Genomic DNA, 22,820 nt, shown 5'->3' on the forward strand with positions numbered 1-22,820 from the left:
GCCTGATGTGGGACTTGATCCGGGGACTCCAGGATCACACCCTGGGCCAAAGGCAGGTGCTAAACCGCTGAGCCACCCAGGGATCCCCCTCAAGTCTTTATTATTTAAGAAATACGTCTCATGGGGGCACCTGGGTGGCTCAGTCAGTTAAGCATCCAACTCAGGACTTCAGGTCATGTTCATGGGTCTTGAGATGGAGCCTGCATCAGGCTTCATGCTCAGCGGGGAGTCTGCTTGAAGATTCTCTCCCTCTGTCCCTCCCCCAACTCTCTCTCTCAGGTACGCATGTGCACTCTCTCTAAAATAAATAAAGAAATCTTAAAAAAAAAAATCTTGTAAAGCTATAGCTGCCACAGACTGTGATTCCTCTGATAGGTCTGGGTGGGAAGGGATAGGAAGAGGTCAAAATATCAGCATTAGCAGGAAGAGTTTGGAAGTTGCTTCCTGCCCTCATGGATAATTTGAGGGGTTCAAGATTTTAGTGGAAGAAGTAAGTGCAGATGTGGGGGAAACAGCAAGAGAACTAGAATTAGAAGTCAGGCCTGAAGATGTGACTAGATTGCTGCAATCTCATGATAAAACTTAAATGGATGAGGAGATGCTTCATATGAATGAGGACAGAAAGTGGTTTCTTAAGATGGTATCTACTGGTCAAGGTGCCATAAAGACTGTTGAAATGACAACAAAGGATTCAGAATATTACCTAAACTTAGTTGATAAAGCAGTGAAGGGTCATGAGTTCAGGCCCTGTGTTGGGCTCCACAGTGGATGTGGAGCCTACTTTAAAAAAAAAAAAAAAAAGCTGTCAAACAGCACTGCATACTATAGAGAAATTGTTCATGAAAGAGTCCCTCGTACAACACACTTCATTGTTGACTTATTTTTTTAAAATTGCCAAAGCTGCCCCAATCTTCAGCAATCACCACCATGATCAGTCAGCAGCCTTCAAAACTGAGGCAAAATCTTCCACCAGCAAAAAGATTACAACTTGCTGAAACTCAGATGATGGTTAGCATTTCTTAGCAATAAAATATTTTTATTTATTTATTTTATTTTTTATTTTTTTAATAAAATATTTTTTAATGAAGATATGTACTTTGTTTTTGACATAAAGCTACTCAACACTCTACAGTATAAAATACTCTATAGTATAAAAACACAACTTTTATATACACTGTGAAACCAAAAGATTCACTTGACTTGCTTTATTGGAATATTTACTGCAGTGGTCTGGTACTGGAGCTGCAGTATCTCTGAGGTGTTCCTGTGTATAGTATCATGCCATCTGCAACCACTGAGTTTTACTTTGTCCTAATTTGGACGCTTTTTATTTTTCTTGCCTAAATGCAGTTGGTGGACTTCCAATGCTTAATAAGTTTTTAAATTAGGTATAATTGACATATAACATTAGTTTCAGGTGTTATGACAATGATTTGGTATTTGTACACATTGCCAACTCACCACAGTAAGTCTAGTTGACAGCTATCACCTTGAGTAATTACAAATCTTCGTGTGATGAGAACTTTTAAGACTTTTACTCTCTTAGCAACTTTCCAATACGCAATACAGTATTTTTTTCTTCCAATACGCAATACAGTATTATTTATAGTCACCATGCTTTACGTTACATCCCTGTAATTTATTTTTAACAAACTATGCACCTTTTGACACCTATAAACTTGTTTTGTTTTTAGATTCTACATACAAGTGAGATCATGTGGTAGTTGTCATTCTCTGGCTTATTTAACAGCATAATGGCCTCAAATGTTGCAAATAGGAAGATTTTATTATTTTTATGTCATAATATTCCATTGTGCGTGTATATATATAATAGTATATAAAATACATATATATAATAGTATATACGCACAGTATAAGCACATATATGTATATATCTTTATTCATCCACTGATGGACACTGAGGTTGTTTCCAGACTGTAGCTATTAAAAATATTGCTGCAATGAATACAGAGGTGCTTGTATCATTTTGAGTTAGTGTTTTTGTTTTCCTTGGTTTAACATCCAGAAGTGAAATTACTGGGTCATATAATTTTAATTTTTTGAGGAAGCTTTACACTGTATTCTGTATTAGCTGTGTCAATTTACATTCCTGGCAACAGTGTACAAGGGTTCCCTTTTCTCCACAGCCTTGCCAACACTTCTTTTTAATAATGGCCAATCTGACAGGTGTGAGGTGATATCTCACTGTGGTTTTGATTTGCATTTCCCTGATGATCAGTAATGTTTAGCAACTTTTCTTGTGCCTGTTGGCCATCTGTATGTCTTCTTTGTAAAATGTCTTTTCAGATCTTCTGCCTATTGGTTAATTGGATTGCTATTTTCTTGGCTACTGAGGTATATATACATCCTTAGTGTATATTTTTGGTATTAGCCCCTTATCAAATAGGATTAACAAATATTTCCTCCCATTTAGTAGGTTGCCTTTTAATTTTGTTGATGGGTTTCCTTTGCTGTGCAGAATGTTTTTAATTTGATATAGCTCCTTTGTGTATTTTTTGCTTCTGTTGCTTTTAGTTTTGGTCAGATTCAAAAAAATCACTGCCAAAACTGGTGTCAAGGACCTTACCCACCTGTTTTCTTCTAGTTTTATAGCTTCAAGCCTTATTTCAAGTCTTTAATAACCTACTTTGTATTAAATTCTGTGTAGGGTGTAAGTGACACAGTTTGCTTCTTTTGCCTGTTTTTCCAACACTGTTTTATTGAAGAGACTGTCCTTTCCCCATTGTATATTCTTAGGTCCTTTATCATAAATTAGTTGACCATATATGGATGGGTTTATTTCTGGGCTTGCTACTGTGTTCCACTGATCTATGTCTTTTATTTTTTATTTTTATTTTTTTAGATTTTATTTATTTATTCATGAGAGACACAGAGAGGGACAGACATAGGCAGAGGGAGAAGCAGGCTCCCTAGGGAGAGCCTGATGTGGGACTCGATCCCAGGACCCCAGGACCATGACCTAGGCCAAGGCAGATGCTCAACCCCTGAGCCGCCCAGGTGCCCCTCTGTATGTTTTTATTTCACTACTGTTTTGATTACTATAGCTTTGTAATTATAGTTTGAAATCACAGAGTGTAATGCCTCTAATTTTGTTGTTCTTTCTGAAGATTGGTTTGGCTATTTGCGGTCTTTTTTGAATCCATACAAATGTTAGAATAGTTTGTTCTGTTTCAGTGAAAAATCCCACTGGAATTTTTATAGGGAATACACAGACTATTTTTAGTAGTATGGACATTTTAACATTAGGTCTTTCAATCCATGAACATGAGCATCTTCCCATTTATTCGTGTCATCTTCAATTCTTTCATCAAAGTCTTCCTCTGGTTAAATTTATTCCTACATATTTTTTTTAATGCCACCGTAAAATGTGATTATCTTAATTTCTCTTTCTGATAGTATGATTTTTTTTTTTTTTTTTAGATTTAGCAGAGGGAGAAGCAGGCTTCCTGTAAGGAGCCCAATATGGGACTAGATCCCGGACCCTGGGATCAGGCCCTGAGTCAAAGGCAGACGCTCAACTGCTAAGCACCCAGGTGTCCCTCAAGTGCATAGAAACGCAACAGATTTCATATCCTGCAACTTGACTGAATTTTTTGGTGGAGTCTTTCAGGGTTTGCTATATAATATATACTCTCCAAACAGTGACAGTTTTATATCTTCATTTCCAATTTGGATGGCTTTTGTTTCTTTTTCTTGACTAAAGTCTGGGGCTAGGACTTCTAGTACCATGAAATAAAAGTGATGAGAGTGGGCAACCTTGTCTTGTTCCTGATCCCAGAAGAAAAGCTTTTATCTTTTTATTGCTGAGTATGATGTTAGCTGTGGGCTTTTCATACATGGCCTTTATTATGTTGAGGTATGTTCTCTCTACACTCACTTTAAGTCATTATCATAAATGGATACTGAATTTTGTCAAATGCTCTTTCTGCATGTGTTGACATGATTATATGATTTTTTAATTTTGTTAATGTGGTATATCACATTGATTTGTAGAACTTGAACCATCCCTGTACCCCTGGAATTAATCCCAATCATGGTGCACGATCCTCTTTTTAAAAAATATTTTAATTTAGAGACAGAGAAAGACAGCCACACACACATAGGGTAGAAAGAAGCAGACTTCCTGCTGAGTGTGGAGCCCAACATGGGGCTTGATCCCATGAACCATGATATCACGACCTGCTGAAACCAAGAGCTGGATGTCCAACTAACTGAGCTACCCAGGCACCCTGGTGCATGATCCTTTTAAGGTATCACTGTATTCAGTTTGCTATTTTGTCGAGGATTTTTGCATCTGGATATACTGGCTTATAATTTTCTCTTCTTGTGGCATTCCTGGTTTTTTTTTTTTTTTTTTAATTTATTTATTGAGAGAGAGAGAGAGAGAGACCAGAGACACAGGCAGAGGGAGAAGCAGGCTCCATGCCGGGAGCCCGATGTGGGACTCGATCCGGGATCTCCAGGATTGCGCCTTGGGCCAAAGGCAGGCACCAAACCACTGAGCCACCTAGGGATCCCTCCTGTTTGGTTTTGGTATCAGGTTTATTTTGGGGCCTAACACACTATCTACCCTAAAGAATTTCCCATGTGCACTTGAGAAGTATATTCTATTACTTTCGGATGGAATATTTCATATATACATTAAGTCCATCTGGTCTAATGTGTTGTTTAAGGCTGATGTTCCTTTACTGGTTTTCTGTTTGGATAATCTATCTATTGATGTAAGTGAGGTATTAAAATCCTGTACTATTCTTGTATTACTATCGCTCCCGTTAGGACAGTTGATGTTTTCTTTATATATTTAGGTGTGCGTATGTTAGGTGCAAAAAGATTTACAAATGTTACATCCTCTTGTTGGCCTGACTCCCTTATATTATGTAATAATGTCCTTGTCTCTTATTGCAGGCTTTGTTTGAAAGTCTATTTGGGGACGCCTGGGTGGCTCAGTGGTTTAGTGCCTGCCTTTGGCCCAGGGCATGATCCTGGGGTCCCAGGATCAAGTCCCACATCAGGCTCCCTGCGTGGAGCCTGCTCCTCCCTCTGCCTATGTCTCTGCCTCTCTCATGAATAAATAAATAAAATCTTAAAAAAAAAAAAAAAAAAAAAAAGAAAGTCTATTTGGTCTGATAAAGGTCTATTTCTTCTGGTGTTCACCCGCACGGAATATCTTTCCTATCTCTTCACTTGTAGTCTATGTATGAAGTGTGAGTTCTTATACTTTGCTTACATCTGAAGTGAGTCTCTTGTAGGCAGCATATGGAGAGGTCTGGTTTTTCAAATCCATTCAGCTCCTGTCTTTTGATTGGAGAATTTAGTCCACTTAATTAGTTAGGTATGTACTTATCACCATTTTGTTAAATTGTTTCCTGGCTATTTTATGGTTGCTCTGTTCTCTTGCTCTCTTCCTTTGTGGTTTGATGACTTTAATTGGTATATCTGGATTTCTTTATCTTGTGCATCTACTAAAGGATTTTGTTTTGTTGGTACCATAAGGCTCACATGTAACAGCTTACATCTATTTTAAGTTGATAACAAATGTTTAACAACATTCTAAAGCTCTACATTTTTCTCCCTCTCCATCTTTTACATTTTCTTTTTAAAAAATATTTATTATTTATTATTTATTTATTTATTATTCAGAGAGAGAGAGAGAGAAAGCAGGCTCCATGCAGGGAGCCTGACGTGGGACTCAATCCCAGGTCTCCAGGATCACACCCTGGGCTGAAGGTGGCGCTAAACCGCTAAGCCACCGGGGCTGCCCCCTTTTACATTTTCAGTATCACATTTTATACCTGTCTTACAACATATCCTTTATTTTTTGTAGTTACAATTATTTTTATTACTTTTGTCTTTTAACTTAGAAAGGTCTAATCTGCTACCTTTACTATATATTTACCCTTCAGTGAGATTTGTTTTTCTATGTTTTATTCTAATTAGCATCTTTGTTTCAGCTTAAAGAAGTCCCTTTAAAAAAAAAAAAAAAAAAAAAAAAAAAAAAGAAGTCCCTTTAATAATTGTAAGGCTGGTTTTGTGATGATGAACTCCTCCCTCAGCTTTTGCTGTTCTCTAAAACTCTTTACACCTTTCAATTCCAAACTTAGTTGAGTAGAGTTCTTTGTTGGAAGGTTTTTCTTTGAGCACTCTGAATATATTTCACCACTCTCTTCTGGCCTGTTTCTGCTAAAAAAAAAAAACCCGGTAAGTCTTACTGGGGTTCCCTTGTATACATACAAGGGGGTTTTTTGCTTTTGCTGCTTTTAAGTGTCTCTCCTTGCTTTAACTTTTGACATTTTATTTTTTCTCCAAGTTTTAAAATTCCAGCTAGTAAACATACAGGACAATTGACATTTTGTGTCTTGCTGTGGATTCTTTAGATCTTTTTTGGAACTTTCGGGGCTGCCTGAGTCTGGATATATCAGTTTCCTTCCCCGGGTTAGGGAAGTTTTCAGCCATTACTTCTTACACTAATATTTCTGTCCCTTTCTGTCTTCATTTTGGGACCTCTGTAATGTGAATGTCAGTTCACTTAATGCTGTCCATAAGCTATCTTCACTTTTTTCATATTGCTGCTCTGATTGGGTGAGTTCCCCTACCTTGTCATCAAGTTCACTGATCCTTCTGCTTCGTATAGTTTGTGTTTTTAAAAAAGATTTTATTCATTCATTCATACATACATACATACATACATTCATGAGAGACAGGGAGAAGCAGGCTCCCTGTGGTGAACCTGATGCGGGACTCCATCCCAGGATCCTGGGATCACTGCCCTGAGCCAAAGGCAGATGCTCTCCCCCTGAGCCCCACCCAGGTGCCCCTAGTTTGTGTATTTTTCAATTATTATATTCCTCAGCTCTGGGACTTCAATTTAGTATTTTCTTATATTTTCTTTTCTGTTGAAATTCTCACCGTGTTCATCCATTTTTCTCCTGAGTTTGGTGAGCATCTTTAGGACTATTACTTTGAACTCTTTATCAGGTATGTCATTACTTTTTCTGAGATTGTATGTGTCTTCTTACATTGGGAATATTAAGCCTTTTGTTTCTTCGTTTTGCCTGTTGCTTATTGGTTTTTATACATTAGATGAAATAACCACCTCTCCCAGTCTTGAAAAAATGGCCTTGCAGAGTAGATAAAATTTATCATTCAAACCTGCCTTAGTTCTCAGATGTCTTTGTGATTGTTCAAGCAATCTATTATATTTTTTAATGGCTCCCAGCAGTTGGAAGTATGCCAACACTTGTCAGTGTCCCAATCAGCAACTAGATTCAGGCTGACTGGAAGCCAGACCCTCAGGCAAGAGCTTTTAAAATCAAATATATATAGTTCTGTGCGATCAAAAGCATAAGCCCTATTGGCCATTGGCCACCAGAACCAGGTTATTTGGAGGTATCTCCCCAGTGGCAGTAGCAAAAATCAGAGCCCCAGATGAACATCAAGACTATTTTTTGGGAGATACTGGCAAGCTGTGATGAGGGAGAGTGTAAAGATGGTGTCTGCCAGCTTTGTTCCTGAAAACAGCTCTGTAGGTCCCAGGTATGTGCCAAACCTAAAGCCTGACCTCAGTCTCAAGCTCCCAAACAAGCAAATATGCCTCTTTCATAGAAAGACTGGTAGTGGTTGCCTGCCAAGAACTGTTGCTCTGTTAATAGTTCCATGGGACCCAAGACCATAAGCTCCTCTGGCCTCCAAAGCTAAGTGAATAGGGGATGTCCCCTGGGCAGCTGTAAAACTCGGGACACCAGCTATGAATAAAAACTCCTTTTTGGCTAATACTGGTACTATGGACTGTGGCAGGGGTAGATCATGAAGATTAAATGTGTGTGTGAAATTAGGTGCCTGCTCCCCATGCCAGCACTTTATTACTACTTCTGAGCTGGGACTTAGAGAGTGAGTCCAAGTATATGAGCCCTTTAAGAGAGTATGGATAGAAGCCCTGTTGGTTTTCCAAAGTTGGGAGTACTTGATGTGCAGTTCAACCCTTTCACTCTTTGATTTCCCCCACCCACCCTTTTCTAAAAAAAGATTTTACTATTTGAGAGTCATGGAGATATTGAGAAAGCGCAGGAGGAGGACCCTGGGATCATGACCTGAGCCACTCAGGCGCGCCTTGACTTGCAAGTCAGCTTTACAGTGAGACTGTGTCCCAGCCTTTCCTCCCCACTCTGATGTGGTTTTCTTCCAATCTCCCAAATGTACAGTCCTTGCTCAGCCAGACTTTAGGTTTTTTTTTTTTCCCCAGAGAAAATGTCCCGTAAATAGCTGCCATTTCTGTGTCCGCAGGAGGAGGTGAGTTCAGGATTTTCCTACATTACCATTTTGTACCAGAGCCCCACATTTTCCTTTTAAAATTCTGTTGCTCATTTTTCAAATTTAAGATACTTTAAATACTCCTACAAGGCTAGATCCTATCTAGGCAAAAGAATTATGGGGCTTATGATGAACATTAACAGTTGTTAAGCACAGTATTAAGACATCCTGTAAACTGCATTACATACCTCATTATCTCATGTAAGTCTCTTGACAATCCTTTGAAGTCAACACTGTGATTATCCCCATTTATACTTTAAAACGACACCAATTTAAAATAACTGTCTTGTCCAAAGATACTGACTCAAAACATTCAGTGCAAATTAAAATGTCAAAGGTTGTCAAGCGCTAAGGCAGTTGTTACAAAGCCTGAGATGGGTAAGTCATTCTGCTGCAGCCTATTCTGAAGCATAGAAAATCTGTAAATGGTATAGGAAACTGCCACTATTCCTTAACTTATCTGAATTTTCACTATACTATTAGTTTTCCTCCTGATTAACTTTTTTGAAAGATTTTATTTATTGCGGAGACTGGGTGGCTCAGTTGGTGTTGGTTAAGCATCCAACTTTTGATGTCAGCTAAGGTCATTATTGCAGGGTTGTGGGACTGTGCTCAGCACAAACGTTCACGTGTTCTCTCTCAAATATATATATATTTTTTAATTTTTAGAGAGAGCATGTAAGTAGGGGGGAAGAGAGGAAATCCAAGCAGTGTTGCTTTCTGCTTAGGCAGAAAACATCACAGAAAATAAAAGTACAGTTAAACCCCAAAAAGGTGGAACTTTCCTCAAGTATGGTTATATTATGTATATACATAATTAACCTTGAGAGAGCCAACAGGAATCTGCTAGTATTCTTGTACAGCATATTGTTCATTCCTCCAACATTTCTATTAATATTTAAGGACCATTTATGAAACACAGGGGAAAAGGTAACTCTGGAAATGCAATACAACATCAGAAATATAAACCATTCTCCAATTCAATGTGCGTTTGTGAGTATATACAAAAGGAAGGATACAAACACACCAATTGTGTGATTATCTCTAGAGAGGAAAGCTAGACTGGGGAATGAATGGTGCATTGGAGAGAGGACTAGTATAAAATCTACTTTTAACATTCTTAAAGTAACTTCTATTTCACTCAGCTAAGCAATTTTTCTTGCACAATTCAGGAAACCAAAGCCACCGAGTCCCACAGAACATTTAAAAATACATATTTTTATAACCGGTTTACTCCCTTTACTATAGATTATATTTGTCCTGTTTTTTTAGCCACTATTACTACTTGTCTCAGACTGGTGAAAATGTTATTTTGAGAAACATGAAACACACTCAAGAATCACAATGGACATTAGCACATCATGGTTCTTCAAACCATTGGATTTTATATAGTCTAGAGCATTCTTCCTTGATCACAGAATGCGTCTTATGGCAGCATATTCAGAATATTAGGAAAAGATTATTACAGTTCTAGATGAACAAGCTTTCTCTTTAGCAACTTTGTAATAACACAAAATTTTACTGCCTGTAAAGGAGCATTTTGGAAAAACCACGACCAATAAACATATTTACCTCCTGCTTCTAACTGAACTCCTGGAGTCAAATGAAGAAATTCTGGCTTCATGCTTACTCGGGAGCCGGAAATAAAACCAACCACAAATTCAGAATGCTCCTCTGCCATTCTAACCTAAAAGGAATGTAATAGGACAGATTACAAGTAGTTAATTACAGTGAATAATAGTTCTGTAAGTAAAATATCAACTCAGGTAACTATTTTACACATGTCTTTCATATCTAAAACAGGTAATCTTAGAGCAACCCAGGTGGCTCTCAGCAGTTTAGTGCCATCTTCAGCCCAGGGCATGATCCTGAAGACCCGGGATCGAGTCCGTCAGGCTCCCTGCGTGGAGCCTGCTTCTCCCTCTGCCTCTCCCTCTCTGTGTGTCTCTATGAATAAATAAATAAAACAGGTAATCTTAAATAAGAATCTAGATACATCACCCATTATCACCCTTCTCCCAATTAATCATACCTTAAAAACATTAAAGAATCCTATACTGTGTGCATCTAAAATTGAGATGCTGAATAATAATGCTTGGGAACCTACCTGCTTCTGAAGAGGGTATGTGGAGCGTACTCTAAAATACATTAATAATGGTATGAAACTAAACTGAAGACTTACTGCCTACACCTCCACAGGGTACTACACTATACCCGAACACCTACCATATAAAAATAGCTATGTCGTCAAGACCTAGAGAAATCTCACATTTTACTATATTCCTTTCTTTAACACTTGCCAATAACTTATCTCCACTATTTCCATTCCTTCTCCTCACATTTATAGAAGTTTCCCTAGAAGGCTGTCTTTCATGAACCTCCTACTGTTCTATTTGTGCTGCCAAGTATTAGCACTGACTCATGGACTGTCTATGAGATCTGGGAAATCACATTTACAGTCAATTTAGGGGTAGGGTTAAAACCTAGCCCCATGGCCATGTGATTTCTTCATAGCTCCACAGAGAATATTTGAATATAAAAATTTTTTTTCATGTAAAAATTAACATTAAAATTCCTATTACTTTTAAAAGTAAATCTGTAAAGTAACTTTTTAACTAGATAATTATCCATCTCATTTTATTCTGCTGTGCAGGTGTTAACATATATGCATTATAGGAACTTTTAATAATGGGGGGGTTACTGAAGAAAACACTATGTCAGAACTCTAGAGTTTTCTCACACAATACCAATCAAGAGCAAAGACTTAAAAAACATTAGGCTGTTGTGATGAGAATATGCATCTCTGCAGACTTGGGAGATTCTGAGGAACTGCATGTCTGAAGAAGCCCTTCAATTTCAACTCATGGCAAAATGAAACAAACAAAAAACCAACTATCTAAAGACCAGGCTGACCAAACACCTGTCTCTCAATATTTGTAGCTCTTAAATGCCCACTAAAAATATAAAATGTTATTATCAGGAAACTCTAGCCATCTAGCGTTACTGTCACCCTAACAGCTGTTTTTTGGGGAGGAAAAGTTCCATAAATCTCAAATTTAAGATGTTTGCTTTCTCTGTAACTTATAGCACAACAGTCCTGGTCTTCTATCACCCCATCCCTCTGTCACTTACCGCTGCTTTAGTATAGTTGCCTGTAGCCAAGGAGCCAGCAGAGCTCATCTCTGCAATGAGTAGGCACCCCCGGTGCAAAGGCAGGCCTACTTCTCTCAAGCCTTGCACAACCCCCGAGCCTGGCACCACGTGAGCATTGACCAGATCTGCCCAAGAAGCTATTTTGAAGACTCCACCTAAAAAGTTGAAAAGAAGATAGTGGTTTTTGTTTGCAAATTGCCTTTTTTCCCACCCCAACTCTCAAGTAATCTCATAATAACATGCTAATGAGACAGTGAAGTCCCTGGAGAACTGCAGTGATTACCTGGTGATCTATGGGTTCATCTGCGAGACTGTTCACCTGGTGACTAGTTGCAAGAGCACGATGAGCAGAAAGTCTTATAATTTCTGCACTTAGTTATCAGCAACACTGATAAGACTGGTTTTCCTTGCAGGCTGAAAGCTTCTAACGGCCAATAAACCATGCAAGTAGAAATGGGACTGCAGTGGGAGATGGGCATTTGAGGCTGAAGACGCCAGCATTCTAAAATGCCTTTGAAGATGACCAGCGTTCATTCTGCAGGAATCTCTCAGCAACTTTGCCGTCTCTCAAAGCTTCTACTTGTTCCTTAGGCCTCTTACTGTCAACAGGCAACTATATTCACTTTAAAAGTGGACAGCAGGGGATCCCCTGGGTGGCTCAGCGGTTTAGCTCCTGCCTTTGGCCCAGGGTGCAATCCTGGAGTCCCGGGATCAAGTCCCACATCGGGCTCCTGCATGGAGCCTGTTTCTCCCTCTGCCTGTGTGTCTGCCTCTCTCTATGTCTACCATGAATGAATGAATGAATGAATAAATAAATCTTAAAAAAAAAAGTGGACAGCAATACCCTTAATCGATTTCTGAAACAACTATATGCAAACCTGTAGTTTGTGTAACTCTTACATTAGCAGATAAAGCAAGCAATGTGATGATGGTGGAACACCTTAAGCACAGGAAGAAAAGTCACAGACAAATCTATCCTAAAGAGTTAAGCACAAGCACGTACTACTTTAAGAATTACTGTTATAAAAAAAAAAAAGAGTAACTGTTATCTACAAGATGCCTATAAAGTGTTAACCCTTCAATAGATATTTTATTCTGTTATTTAAGCAAAAAAAGCTGTCCTATACATTATGGCAGAAACTTCCATAGAACAGGTAGAAAATTAAAATTTTTTAAACCAACATATGCTCTATTTTGAGTTCCTATTTAACAACAAAAAAAGTACACCAATAGATTTTTTTTTTTTTTGCCAAAAATAAATGTTACAACTTTACACTTCTATTTCATTATTTCCTCTATCTCCAATTTTCATTTCTCAAATATTCAGAACTGTGTTCTGCCAAAGCCAACATCTGCCATTCTTGTCTGCCTAGAACCTGCATCCCCTTCTTCTGGCATCAGCACACCCATTTTCTTTGGGGAAATTACCTTTAACCACAGCTTATTTCAAAAAATTTACAGTTAACCAGAAGTGGGGCATATATCACCAAGCTAATAAAGGTATTATTCTATAACCCAGGCCTCAGTGACTAGTTTGGGGTAGGCATGAGGAATGTGCCTACCTGAGAAGGAAGTTGAGAGAAGAAAGCAGAGCTGAGATGGCAAGAAGTCCCAAAAGACTTGTACTTGAGCTCCTAGATCCAACCATCCCTGACAGACTGTTCTATGGCTGGACTTTCAGTGATGTTTCCTTTTGTTCTTCAGGCAGTTTAGGCTAAATTTGTTTTTGCAGGTTCCTAAATACTTACCTTCATACTGTTTTTTTACTGTGTTTCCTATATCTGCAAATTTCCGGTCTTCAAATATTAAGAACTCATGGCGTTTTGCCAGAGCTGTTAGCTCCTTCATCACATCCAGAGTAAAATCATTCAAAATATCTACGTGAGTCTTGAGTATGCAGATGCTGGGTCCTAAAGCATCTGCTAGCTGTAACAGCTCTCTGGACTCTGAAATATCAGCAGACAGACAAAGATTGGTCTCTTTCTTCTGCATAAGCTTGAAAAGCTTCGATGCGACTGGGTGGATCCTGGGCAGCTCTGCACGTGCACCAAAGCTGAGTTCTCTGGGAGCTTTGTTTACAGAAAGGAGTGAATCATTATGATTAGCTGCCACAAAAACATTCTCCTGAATAAATCTCTTCACTCTCTCGACCATCTCAGCATCAATTTTTTTCTGTTGCTCAAGAATCTCCAGCATTTTGGACAATGTACACACTGAGTGAAGATGGATCCCATGTGCCTGCAACTTGTCTTTGCCTCCTTGCTCTCTGTCCAGCAGCACTATGGCATCAGTGACCTTCAAGCCCTCCTTCTGAAGAACCTCAACAGTTTCTAAAACACTAGATCCACTGGTGACAACATCTTCAATGATCAAACAGGTTTCTCCTGGATTAATAGCTCCTTCTACAAGCCGCTTTGTACCTAGAAAAGAAAAAAATGCTAATTTCAATTTAAAATTATGTATTTCAGCCAACTCAAAATATATCTTGCATTATAAATTTGGCACTGAAGAGGTAGATGACCTAAATCTTATTTTCTGATAGTCTGAGCTACTTCAGCCCTGATAAATCTTCATCAAGCCATGATTACCAGTGTTCAGTGTTCCTGTATCTGAAAATTCTCAAAGTTACATATGTAGAATATTTGCAGCAAAACTAGCAAATTCCCTTACAGAGTAATAAACACACTTAAAGTGTTCATGATAAAAATTTCAAATATGGGGTTTCTTAAAGCAAGATAATGTAGACCAAGGAAAGTTATGAAACAGTAACCCAATACAATGAACCATTCCTTTTCAAACAAGTTCATTATTCAAGATTAGTCAAACAGCAGGCCTTTTAAGGAAATAAAGAGAAAAAATATTCAGCAACCATTTAGATCCATCACTACAACTTTATGAATTATATAAGCAATGTGAGTGAATGTACTTCCTCACTCCAACTCCCACCATATACTTGCAGATAATCTACACAGACTATAGACTCATTTTCTAGTTTCCACAACCAAATCTGTCTTAAATTAGTGAGCAATTTGTCCACTGTTTGAACTTTATCACAGGTACCATCTTTGCCTTTCCCCATTTCTTTCGTCCCCTTAAACTGGCAAACTGAACTGAACCAGCTTAGACTAGAATGTAAGACTATGACACTTATATACATAATTTCTGATCTTATTCTAAGAAATATTTTTAAAAACATAAATAAAAACAATAGCTTCTGTATGGGCAGGGATTCATACAGATAAATACTGTGCCATCGAGCAGCAAAAATACTGTTTTAAGTGGAGAATTTCAAACAAAGTATAACAAACACCCTAAATGCTTTGCCACTTAACTCATGGTCAGTCTTGTTTCAGCTACATCCCCACTTTTTCCCTCCCCTGACAATTTTTAGAAGCAAACCTTTGATGTCATGATTTTCATCACAAAAATTTTTAGAATGCATCTTGTAAAAGATAAGGATTCTATTATAAAATCTAACAAAAATACTACCACATTAACATGAAACACACACAAAAAACATTAATTCCCCAATGTTGTCAAATTTAAAGTCAGTTCCAATATTTTCAGATTGCTTAAAAATTTTTTTTTGGTAATCTCTATCCTTAATATGGTGCTTTAACACTCAACCCCAAGGATCAAGAGTCCCAGGCTCCTTTGACTGAGCCAGCCAGGTGCCCCTGGATTTTTTTTTTAAAGATTTTATTTGGGGATCCCTGGGTGGTTCAGGGGAATCCTTGGGTGGCTCCCCAGTTTGGTGCCTGCCTTTGGCCCAGGGCGTGATCCTGGGGTCCTGGGATGGAGTCCCACATCAGGTTCCCCACGTGGAGCCTGCTTCTCCCTCTGCCTGTGTCTCTGCCTCTCTCTCTCTCTCTCATATGAGTGAATATAATCTTAAAAAAAAGATTTTATTTATTTATTCATGAGAGACAGAGAAAGAGAGAGAGGCAGAGACGCAGGCAAAGGGAGAAGCAGGCTCCATGCAGGGAAGCCCGATGTGGGACTCGAACCCAGGACCCCAGGATCATGCCCTGGGCCGAAGGCAGAAGCTCAATCACTGAGCCACCCAGGCATCCCTGATCTGTTTTTTAAAGCAAGCTCAACAGGGCACCTGGCTGGCTCAGTTGGTTGAGAGTCTGATTTTGGCATAGGTCATGATCTCAGAGTCTTAGGATGGAGCCCCACATTTGGTTCCCTGCTCAGCGAGGAGCCTGCTTCTCCCTCTGCCCCTACTTCTCCCCCTGCTTGTGCTCACTCTCTGTCAAGTAAATACAATTTAAAAATAATAAAATATAAATAAAGCAAGTTCACGTGTATAAAACATACCTTATAACCTACTGCCAAGGACCCATGAAAATAAACCTTCCTTTAGAGAATTTTATGTGGCATTTCTCTTTATGCAATTTAGATTATAAACATACTAGGAAAAGTAGGTGTTCTTACAATATTCTGACGAGAGAAGGATTCGTTTAAAATGTTGGGTTTCATAGATATGGTGCAAAAGAAGCGCTTTTCAACATTGTTTAGTCAATACAAAACATTTTACCCCTAGACTCTAAAGGAAAGGAAGGCGATTTACATAATAGTTAACTAATCCTAAAGGACCTATGAAGAATATTCAAGGCAACTTTGGCAAACATCAGTGCCTAGAAGAAAAAAACTATAACATTATCAGGTTACATATCAACTTAAAGCATATAATATTTTTATTTTACCATAATCCTTTGTTTCTTTCCTTCTAATAAGCATTGGAATTTGGTTGGTTGAACAGATAACTGTAGCCAATGGTAAAGCGGTATAAGGTACTCCACACACATTGTCAAAATTGATTCCTGCATTTTGGGCAGTTTGGAATAAAATATCTGCAACCTGTAAGAAAATGAACACAAACTAAATATTATTATCTTAAATGGTATATAACTCATGTTAACATTATATTAAAGATAGTAATAAACTAATAGAAGGTAGTCTCAAACTTGATCAGAAAAGTCTGTATGCCTTTTTGTTAAATGACCTCTCTATAAAATCCAGTTACAAATATAAAAACACAAGAATGAACCCACTTGTCTAAATGACTCAGAGTCTGGGACACCTGGGTGGCTCAGCGGTTGAGCAGCTGCTTTTGACTCAGGGTGTGTTCCTGGAGTTCCCGGATGGAGTCCCACACTGGGCTCCTGCATGGAGCCTGCTTCTCCCTCTGCCTATGTCTCTGCCTCTCTCATGAATAAATAAATAAAATCTTAAAAAAAAAAGGGGGGTAGCCTGGGTGGCTCAGTGCTTTAGCGGCACCTTCAGCTCATGGTGTGATCCTGGAGACCCAGGATCAAGTCACATGTCAGGCTCCCTGCATGGAGCCTGCTTCTCCCTCTGCCTGTGTCTCTGCCTCTCTCTCTCTCTCTCATGAATAAATAAATAAGATCTTTAAAAAAATAAAAATAAAAAAATAAATGACTCAGGGTCTGCTCTGAGAGCACCGCAGAACGTGTTGGGGAAGGCTATGATGATGACACCAAAGACTAAGGATGGCTCCCAGTCTTCTCAGTTTCCCTTAGTAATCCATTATGATTTGACTATTTAAACCTTCCCATACACCTGGTAGCTACATTTTCTGCCTGAAAGAAGTCTTACTGAGAAGTTTCATAAGAGAAACTAAGAGAACAATACTACTTAAATTGCATCAAAAAGAATAAAATACCTAGGAATAAATTTAACCAAAGTAAAGACCTGTACACTGAAAACTTTAGGATGCTAGTGAAAGTGAAGACAGAAATAAATGCAGTGGTATTCCCTGCATATGAATTATAAATGTCTATACTACCCAAAGCAGATACAATGCAATCCCAATTACAATGGCATTTTTTTTTCAGAAATAGAACAAAGAATCCTAAAATTTGTATGGAGCCTCAAAAGACCCCAAATGGCCAAAGCAGTCTTAAGAAAGATACAGCTGAGGGCATCATACTCCTTGATTTCAGACTATACTACAAAGCTAGAGTAACCAGAAGAGTGTTCTATTGGCATAAAAACAGATACATAGATCAATAGAACAGAACAGAGCCCAGAAATAAACCTATACTTTTGTGGTCTATTAACTTATGGCAAAGGAGCCAAGAACGTACATTCTTGGGAATGGGAAAAGGACAATTTTGTCAATAAATGGTGCTGGGAAAATTGGACCACTATCTTACACCACATACAAAAATTAACACAAAACAGATTAGACTTGAATGTAAGATCTGAAACTAAAAAATTCCCACAAGAAAACACAGGTGGGAAGCTCCTTGACTTAAGTCTTGGCAATGATTTTTTGGATTTGACAGCAAAACTAAAGGCAACAAAAGCAAAAATAAATAAACGGGATTACTTCCAACTAAAAGGCTTCTGTATGGTAAAAGAAACCAACAAAATGGAAAACAACAACAACAACAACAACAGGGTGCCTGATTGGCTCAGTTGGTTAAGTGTCTGTCTCAGGTCACGACCCCAGTCGTGTATCAGGCTCCTTCTCTGTCTCCCTCCCTTCGGTTGGGTGCTCACTCACTCTCAAATAAACGAATCTTAGACAGGAATAAAGAAACTGACCCAAAATATTTGCAGATCATATATCTGATATGGGGCTAATATATAAAGAAGGACTCATATACCTTAATAACAATCAACCCAATTAAAACATGAGCAGAGAACCCAGACAGACATTTTTCCAGAGAAGACAAATCGCCAACACATACATGAAAAGGTGCTCAACATTACTAATTATCAGGGAAATGCAAATCAATACCAGAATGAGATTCCATTTCACCCTTGTCAGAATGGCTACCATCCAAAAGAGAAGAATAAGAAGTATCAGCAAGGATGTGGAGAAAAGGGACCCCTGTGTCCTGATGGCAGGACACTATGCAGCCACTATGAAAAACAGTATGGACGGTCTCAAAATATTAAAAATAGAACTACCTTATGACCCGGCAATTTCATTTCTTGGTATTTATCTAAAAAAACCAAACCAAACCAAAACACTGATTTTAAAAGATATGTGCACCCCTATGTTTACAACAGCATTTCCTACAACAGCCAAGATATCGAAGCAACCTGGGTGTCCTGTGTGGTACAATGGAGTATTACTCAGCCATAAAAAAAATGAGATCTTGTCATTTGTGACATGAGGAGACGCTGAGGGTATTACCCTAAGTGAAATAAGAGAAAGACAAATACTATATGATTTCACTTATATATGGAATCTAAAAAAAACCAAAAGAACAAACCAGAACTAGACTCATTCTCTAATGGCCTAGTGGTTGCCAGAAGGGAGGAGGCGGGGAAATGAGCAAAATGAGTGGAGGGTGGGAGGTACAGGTTTCCAGTTATGGAAATGAATAAATTATGAGAATTAAAGGTACAGAATAGAAAATAGTGGCAGATGGTAGCCACACTTGTGGTGAGCACAGCAGGAAGTAATTCTTCTAATCACTATGTTGTACACCTGAAACTAAAGTAACACTGTGTGCCCGCTATACTTCAGTTTAAAAACCATGGAACAAAAGTAAAAAGAAAAAAAAGAAACAGATTCATAGAGAGCTGGCAGTTAGCAGAGCAGAGTTGGGTGGGGAGGGGGATAGGAGACACAGCTGAAGGTGACTGAGGGTTTAAAATAAATGTCACTGGGAAGAAAAGTACAGCATAGGGAATATAGTCAATAATAATGTAGTCACTTTGTATGGTGACAGACGGTAACTACACTTATTGGGGTGAGCATTTCAAAATGCATATAATTTCAAATCACTGTGTTGTACACGTAAAACTAATAAGTAGTTTACTATATATTATATATAGTATACTATACATATGTAGTATACTTCAATTAAACATTTTTTTTTTTTTTTTTTTACTTATGATAGTCACAGAGAGAGAGAGAGAGAGACAGAGAGGGAGGCAGAGACACAGGCAGAGGGAGAAGCAGGCTCCATGCACCGGGAGCCCGACGTGGGACTCGATCCCGGGTCTCCAGGATCGCGCCCTGGGCCAAAGGCAGGTGCCAAACCGCTGCGCCACCCAGGGATCCCCAATTAAACATTTTTTAAAAGGAAAAACCCTAAGGACTCCACCAAAAAACTATTAGAATAAGTGAATTCAGTAAAGTTGGAGGATACAAAATCAATATACAAGTATCTGTGGTGTTTCTCTACACAAAGTAGCAGAAAGAAATCAAGAAAATAATCTTATTTACAATAGCATCAAAAGGAATTAAATACCTAGGAATAAATTTAAGACCATTAAGACTCTGATGAAAGACACTGAAGATGACCCAAGTAAATGAAAAGATACATGATGCTCATGGATTAGTAATATTAATTCTTGCTAAAATGTCCATACTATTCAAAGGGAACTACAGATTCAATACAAACCCTATCAAAATCCTACTAGCATTTTTCACAGAACTAGAACAAATAATCCTAAAATTTATATGGAACCACAAAAGACCCAAAATAGCCAGAGAAATCCTGAGAAAAGGGATCCCTGGGTGGCTCAGCAGTTTAGCACCTGCCTTCGGCCCAGGGCGTAATCCTGGGGTCCTGGGATGAGTCCCACATCAGGCTCTCTCCATGGAGCCTGCTTCTCCCTCTGCCTGTGTCTCTGCCTCTCTCTCTGTGTCCCTTATGAATAAATAAATAAAATCTTAAAAAAAAAAAAAAAAAGACAAAGCTAGAAGTATCACAATCCCAGACTTTAAACTACAAAGCTGAAGTAACCAAAACAGTATATAGTACTGGCACAAAAAAACTGATCAATGGAACTGAGCGCCTGGAAATAAACCCACTCATATACGATCAATTAATCTACAACACAGGAGGCAAGAATATACAATGGGGAAAAAACAGCCTCTTCACTATATGGTGTTGGGAAAACTGGACAGCTATAGGCAAAAGAACTAAACCAGACTGCTTTCTTACGCCATGAACTCAAATGGATTAAAGGCCTCAATGTAAGAACTGAAACCATAAAACTCCTAAAAGAAAATATCGGCAGTAAACCCTTAAAACCTCCTCAGACACGGGCAACAACAACAACAACAAATAAACAATTCACATACATCAAAATAAAAAGCTTTCACACAGGGAATAAAACCATCAACAAAACAGAAAGGTTGGGACGCCTGGTGGCTCAGCGGTTAAGCACATCTGCCTTCAGCTTAGGGTGTGATCCTGGAGTTCTGGGATCGAGTCCTGGGATCGATTCCCACATCAGGCTCCCTACATGGAGCCTGCTTCTCCCCTCTGCCTATCTCTTTCTGTGTCTCTCATGAATTAAAAACAAACAAACAACAACAACAAAAAAAACCACACCAACCAAAAAACAGAAAGGCAACCTACTGCTTTTCTTTCTCCCATCAGTATAGGAGAAGACATCTGCAAATGACATATCCTGTAAGGGGTTAAGTCCAAAATATACAAAAAACTCATACAACACAATATCAACAGAACAAACAATCTAAAAAAATGGGCAAAGCGGGACGCCTGGGTGGCTCAGCAGCTGAGTGCCTGCCTTTGGCTCAGGGCATGATCCTGAGATCTGGGATCGAGTCTCGAATCAGGCTCCTAGCAGGGAGCCTGCTTCTCCCTCTGCCTGTGTCTCTGCCTCTCTCTTCTTTCTATCTCTCATGAATAAATAAAATCTTAAAAATAAATAAATAAAATAAAATTCATTATGCTCAGTATTCACATGTGGCTAGTGGCAACTCTACGGGATGGCACATTCAGAACCTTCAATTCAGGGTGGTCAGCAGTCCTGGCTGGTAGCTCCTTGGAAAGACCCCACCTGAGGCCCTGCCTCTTAGAGCTACTGGATCAGATCACACCGCTCAACAATATTCCCAGGAGATTCATATGTACTCAGAGATTGAGAAACACTGTGCTAGGAAGCTCTAATTTGTGTAACAGGTTTCGTTATTTTGACCAAAAAAGTGCCTCCATCAAATAGGTCTATCCTCCGGCCTTCATTTTTGCTCCCGGCCACAAAGTGCAAAATAAAATCCCCCTTTCCAAGCAACAGCACTTCCAAACATCTTAGCAGGAGCAAGAACTACTGAATTCTTTCCCCACCCGCATTTTCCTCTGCCCCCCCCCCAGTTGTTTTCTCAGAGTTAAATACACAGACCTCCTTGGACTGTTTCTGTGCTCTGGACAGTGCCCCAAACTGGGCTCCCTGGCTCTTGAAAACCATGTGTCAAAGCCTGAGGTCAACGAGCACGCTGCTCTCTGGGTCCTGATAAAAGACAGGAAACTCGACTTTTCGGTTGTGGGCCCAGTTCCTGATCTCCCACGGAAGCAAACCCTCAAAGCTTGGGCTCTATTTCTGCCCAAAGCACACATCGTGTATCTGCTTCATTAAAAAACAAAGGAAGCGAGGCGGCGCGGGACTGGCTCAGCCAGAGGAGCGTGGGACTCTCGATCTTGGGGTGGTGAGTTCCGGGCCCACACTTCGGGGTGGTGGTAGTGGTTAGAGATTACTTAAAAAAAAAAAAAAAAAAAAACTTTTTCTTTTTCAACTTAAAAAAAAGGTCTTGCAGAGTAGCGCCTGTTCACCAGCACATCCCCAGAACTTAGAAACTCTAAAATGAATAGGAATGTGTGTGTGGGGGGTGCTCCCTGTAGGGTACCTGCCTTCCTTCCACCCAGGGCGATCCTGGAGTCCCCCGGGGCGAGTCTTGCATGGGGCTCCCCACATCAAGCCTGCTTCTCCCTCTGCCTGTGTCTCTGCCTCTCTGTCTCTCTCATGAATAAATAAAATCTTAAAAAAGCAAAAAAAAAAAAAAAAAAAAAAAAAAAAGAAAAGAAAAAAAAAGGTACATTCCAAACAGAAAGAAAAACTTAAAAAACCTCCCCGGTTCCCTTAAGATCTAAGTCATTCAGCCTCCTACATACTAAAAACAGGAGATCAAATGTGTAACTTTCAAAAATAAATCCATATTGAATTGCTAAATAAAATATAATAAAATAAACAAATAAATAAATGGTGTAACTTTCTGAAATGCCTTTCGTCATGGTGATTTCTGACTCTTTACGTACAAAAGAGCCTCGAGTCCCTTCAAGCCTGGGGCGCCCTCTTCTTTGTGAGGACTGTGTGTACCGAGCCGCTGTCCGAACTTGAGCCCATATAAAACGTCCTCCTTTTTCTTTCTTTTTTAAAAAATATTTTATTTATTTGTGAGAGACCCAGAGAGAGAGAGAGAGAGAGAGAGAGAGAAGCAGAGACGCAGGCCAAGCAGCAGGCTCCGTGCAGGCCCCCCCCCACGCGGGTCTCTATCCCAGGTCCCGGGGTCACGCCCTGGGCCGCAGGTGGCGCTAAAC

At 39.2% G+C, this 22,820-nt stretch overlaps 1 protein-coding gene across 1 annotated transcript in view; it reads right to left on the bottom strand.

The window, feature by feature from the left end:
* The window catches only part of UMPS (uridine monophosphate synthetase), a 28,564-nt gene that overhangs the window by 4,829 nt on the left and 915 nt on the right, over positions 1–22,820 (bottom strand). Inside the window, exons 2-5 of the mRNA XM_041763269.1 lie at positions 16,194–16,347; positions 13,230–13,901; positions 11,461–11,636; positions 9,901–10,015 (exon numbers count right to left, since the gene is read on the bottom strand). Coding sequence (XP_041619203.1) covers positions 9,901–10,015; positions 11,461–11,636; positions 13,230–13,901; positions 16,194–16,347 — 1,117 coding nt within the window. The remainder of the gene's footprint in view (positions 1–9,900; positions 10,016–11,460; positions 11,637–13,229; positions 13,902–16,193; positions 16,348–22,820) is intronic.

This window comes from Vulpes lagopus, chromosome 1 (assembly GCF_018345385.1).
Source record: "Vulpes lagopus strain Blue_001 chromosome 1, ASM1834538v1, whole genome shotgun sequence".
NCBI lineage: Eukaryota > Metazoa > Chordata > Mammalia > Carnivora > Canidae > Vulpes > Vulpes lagopus.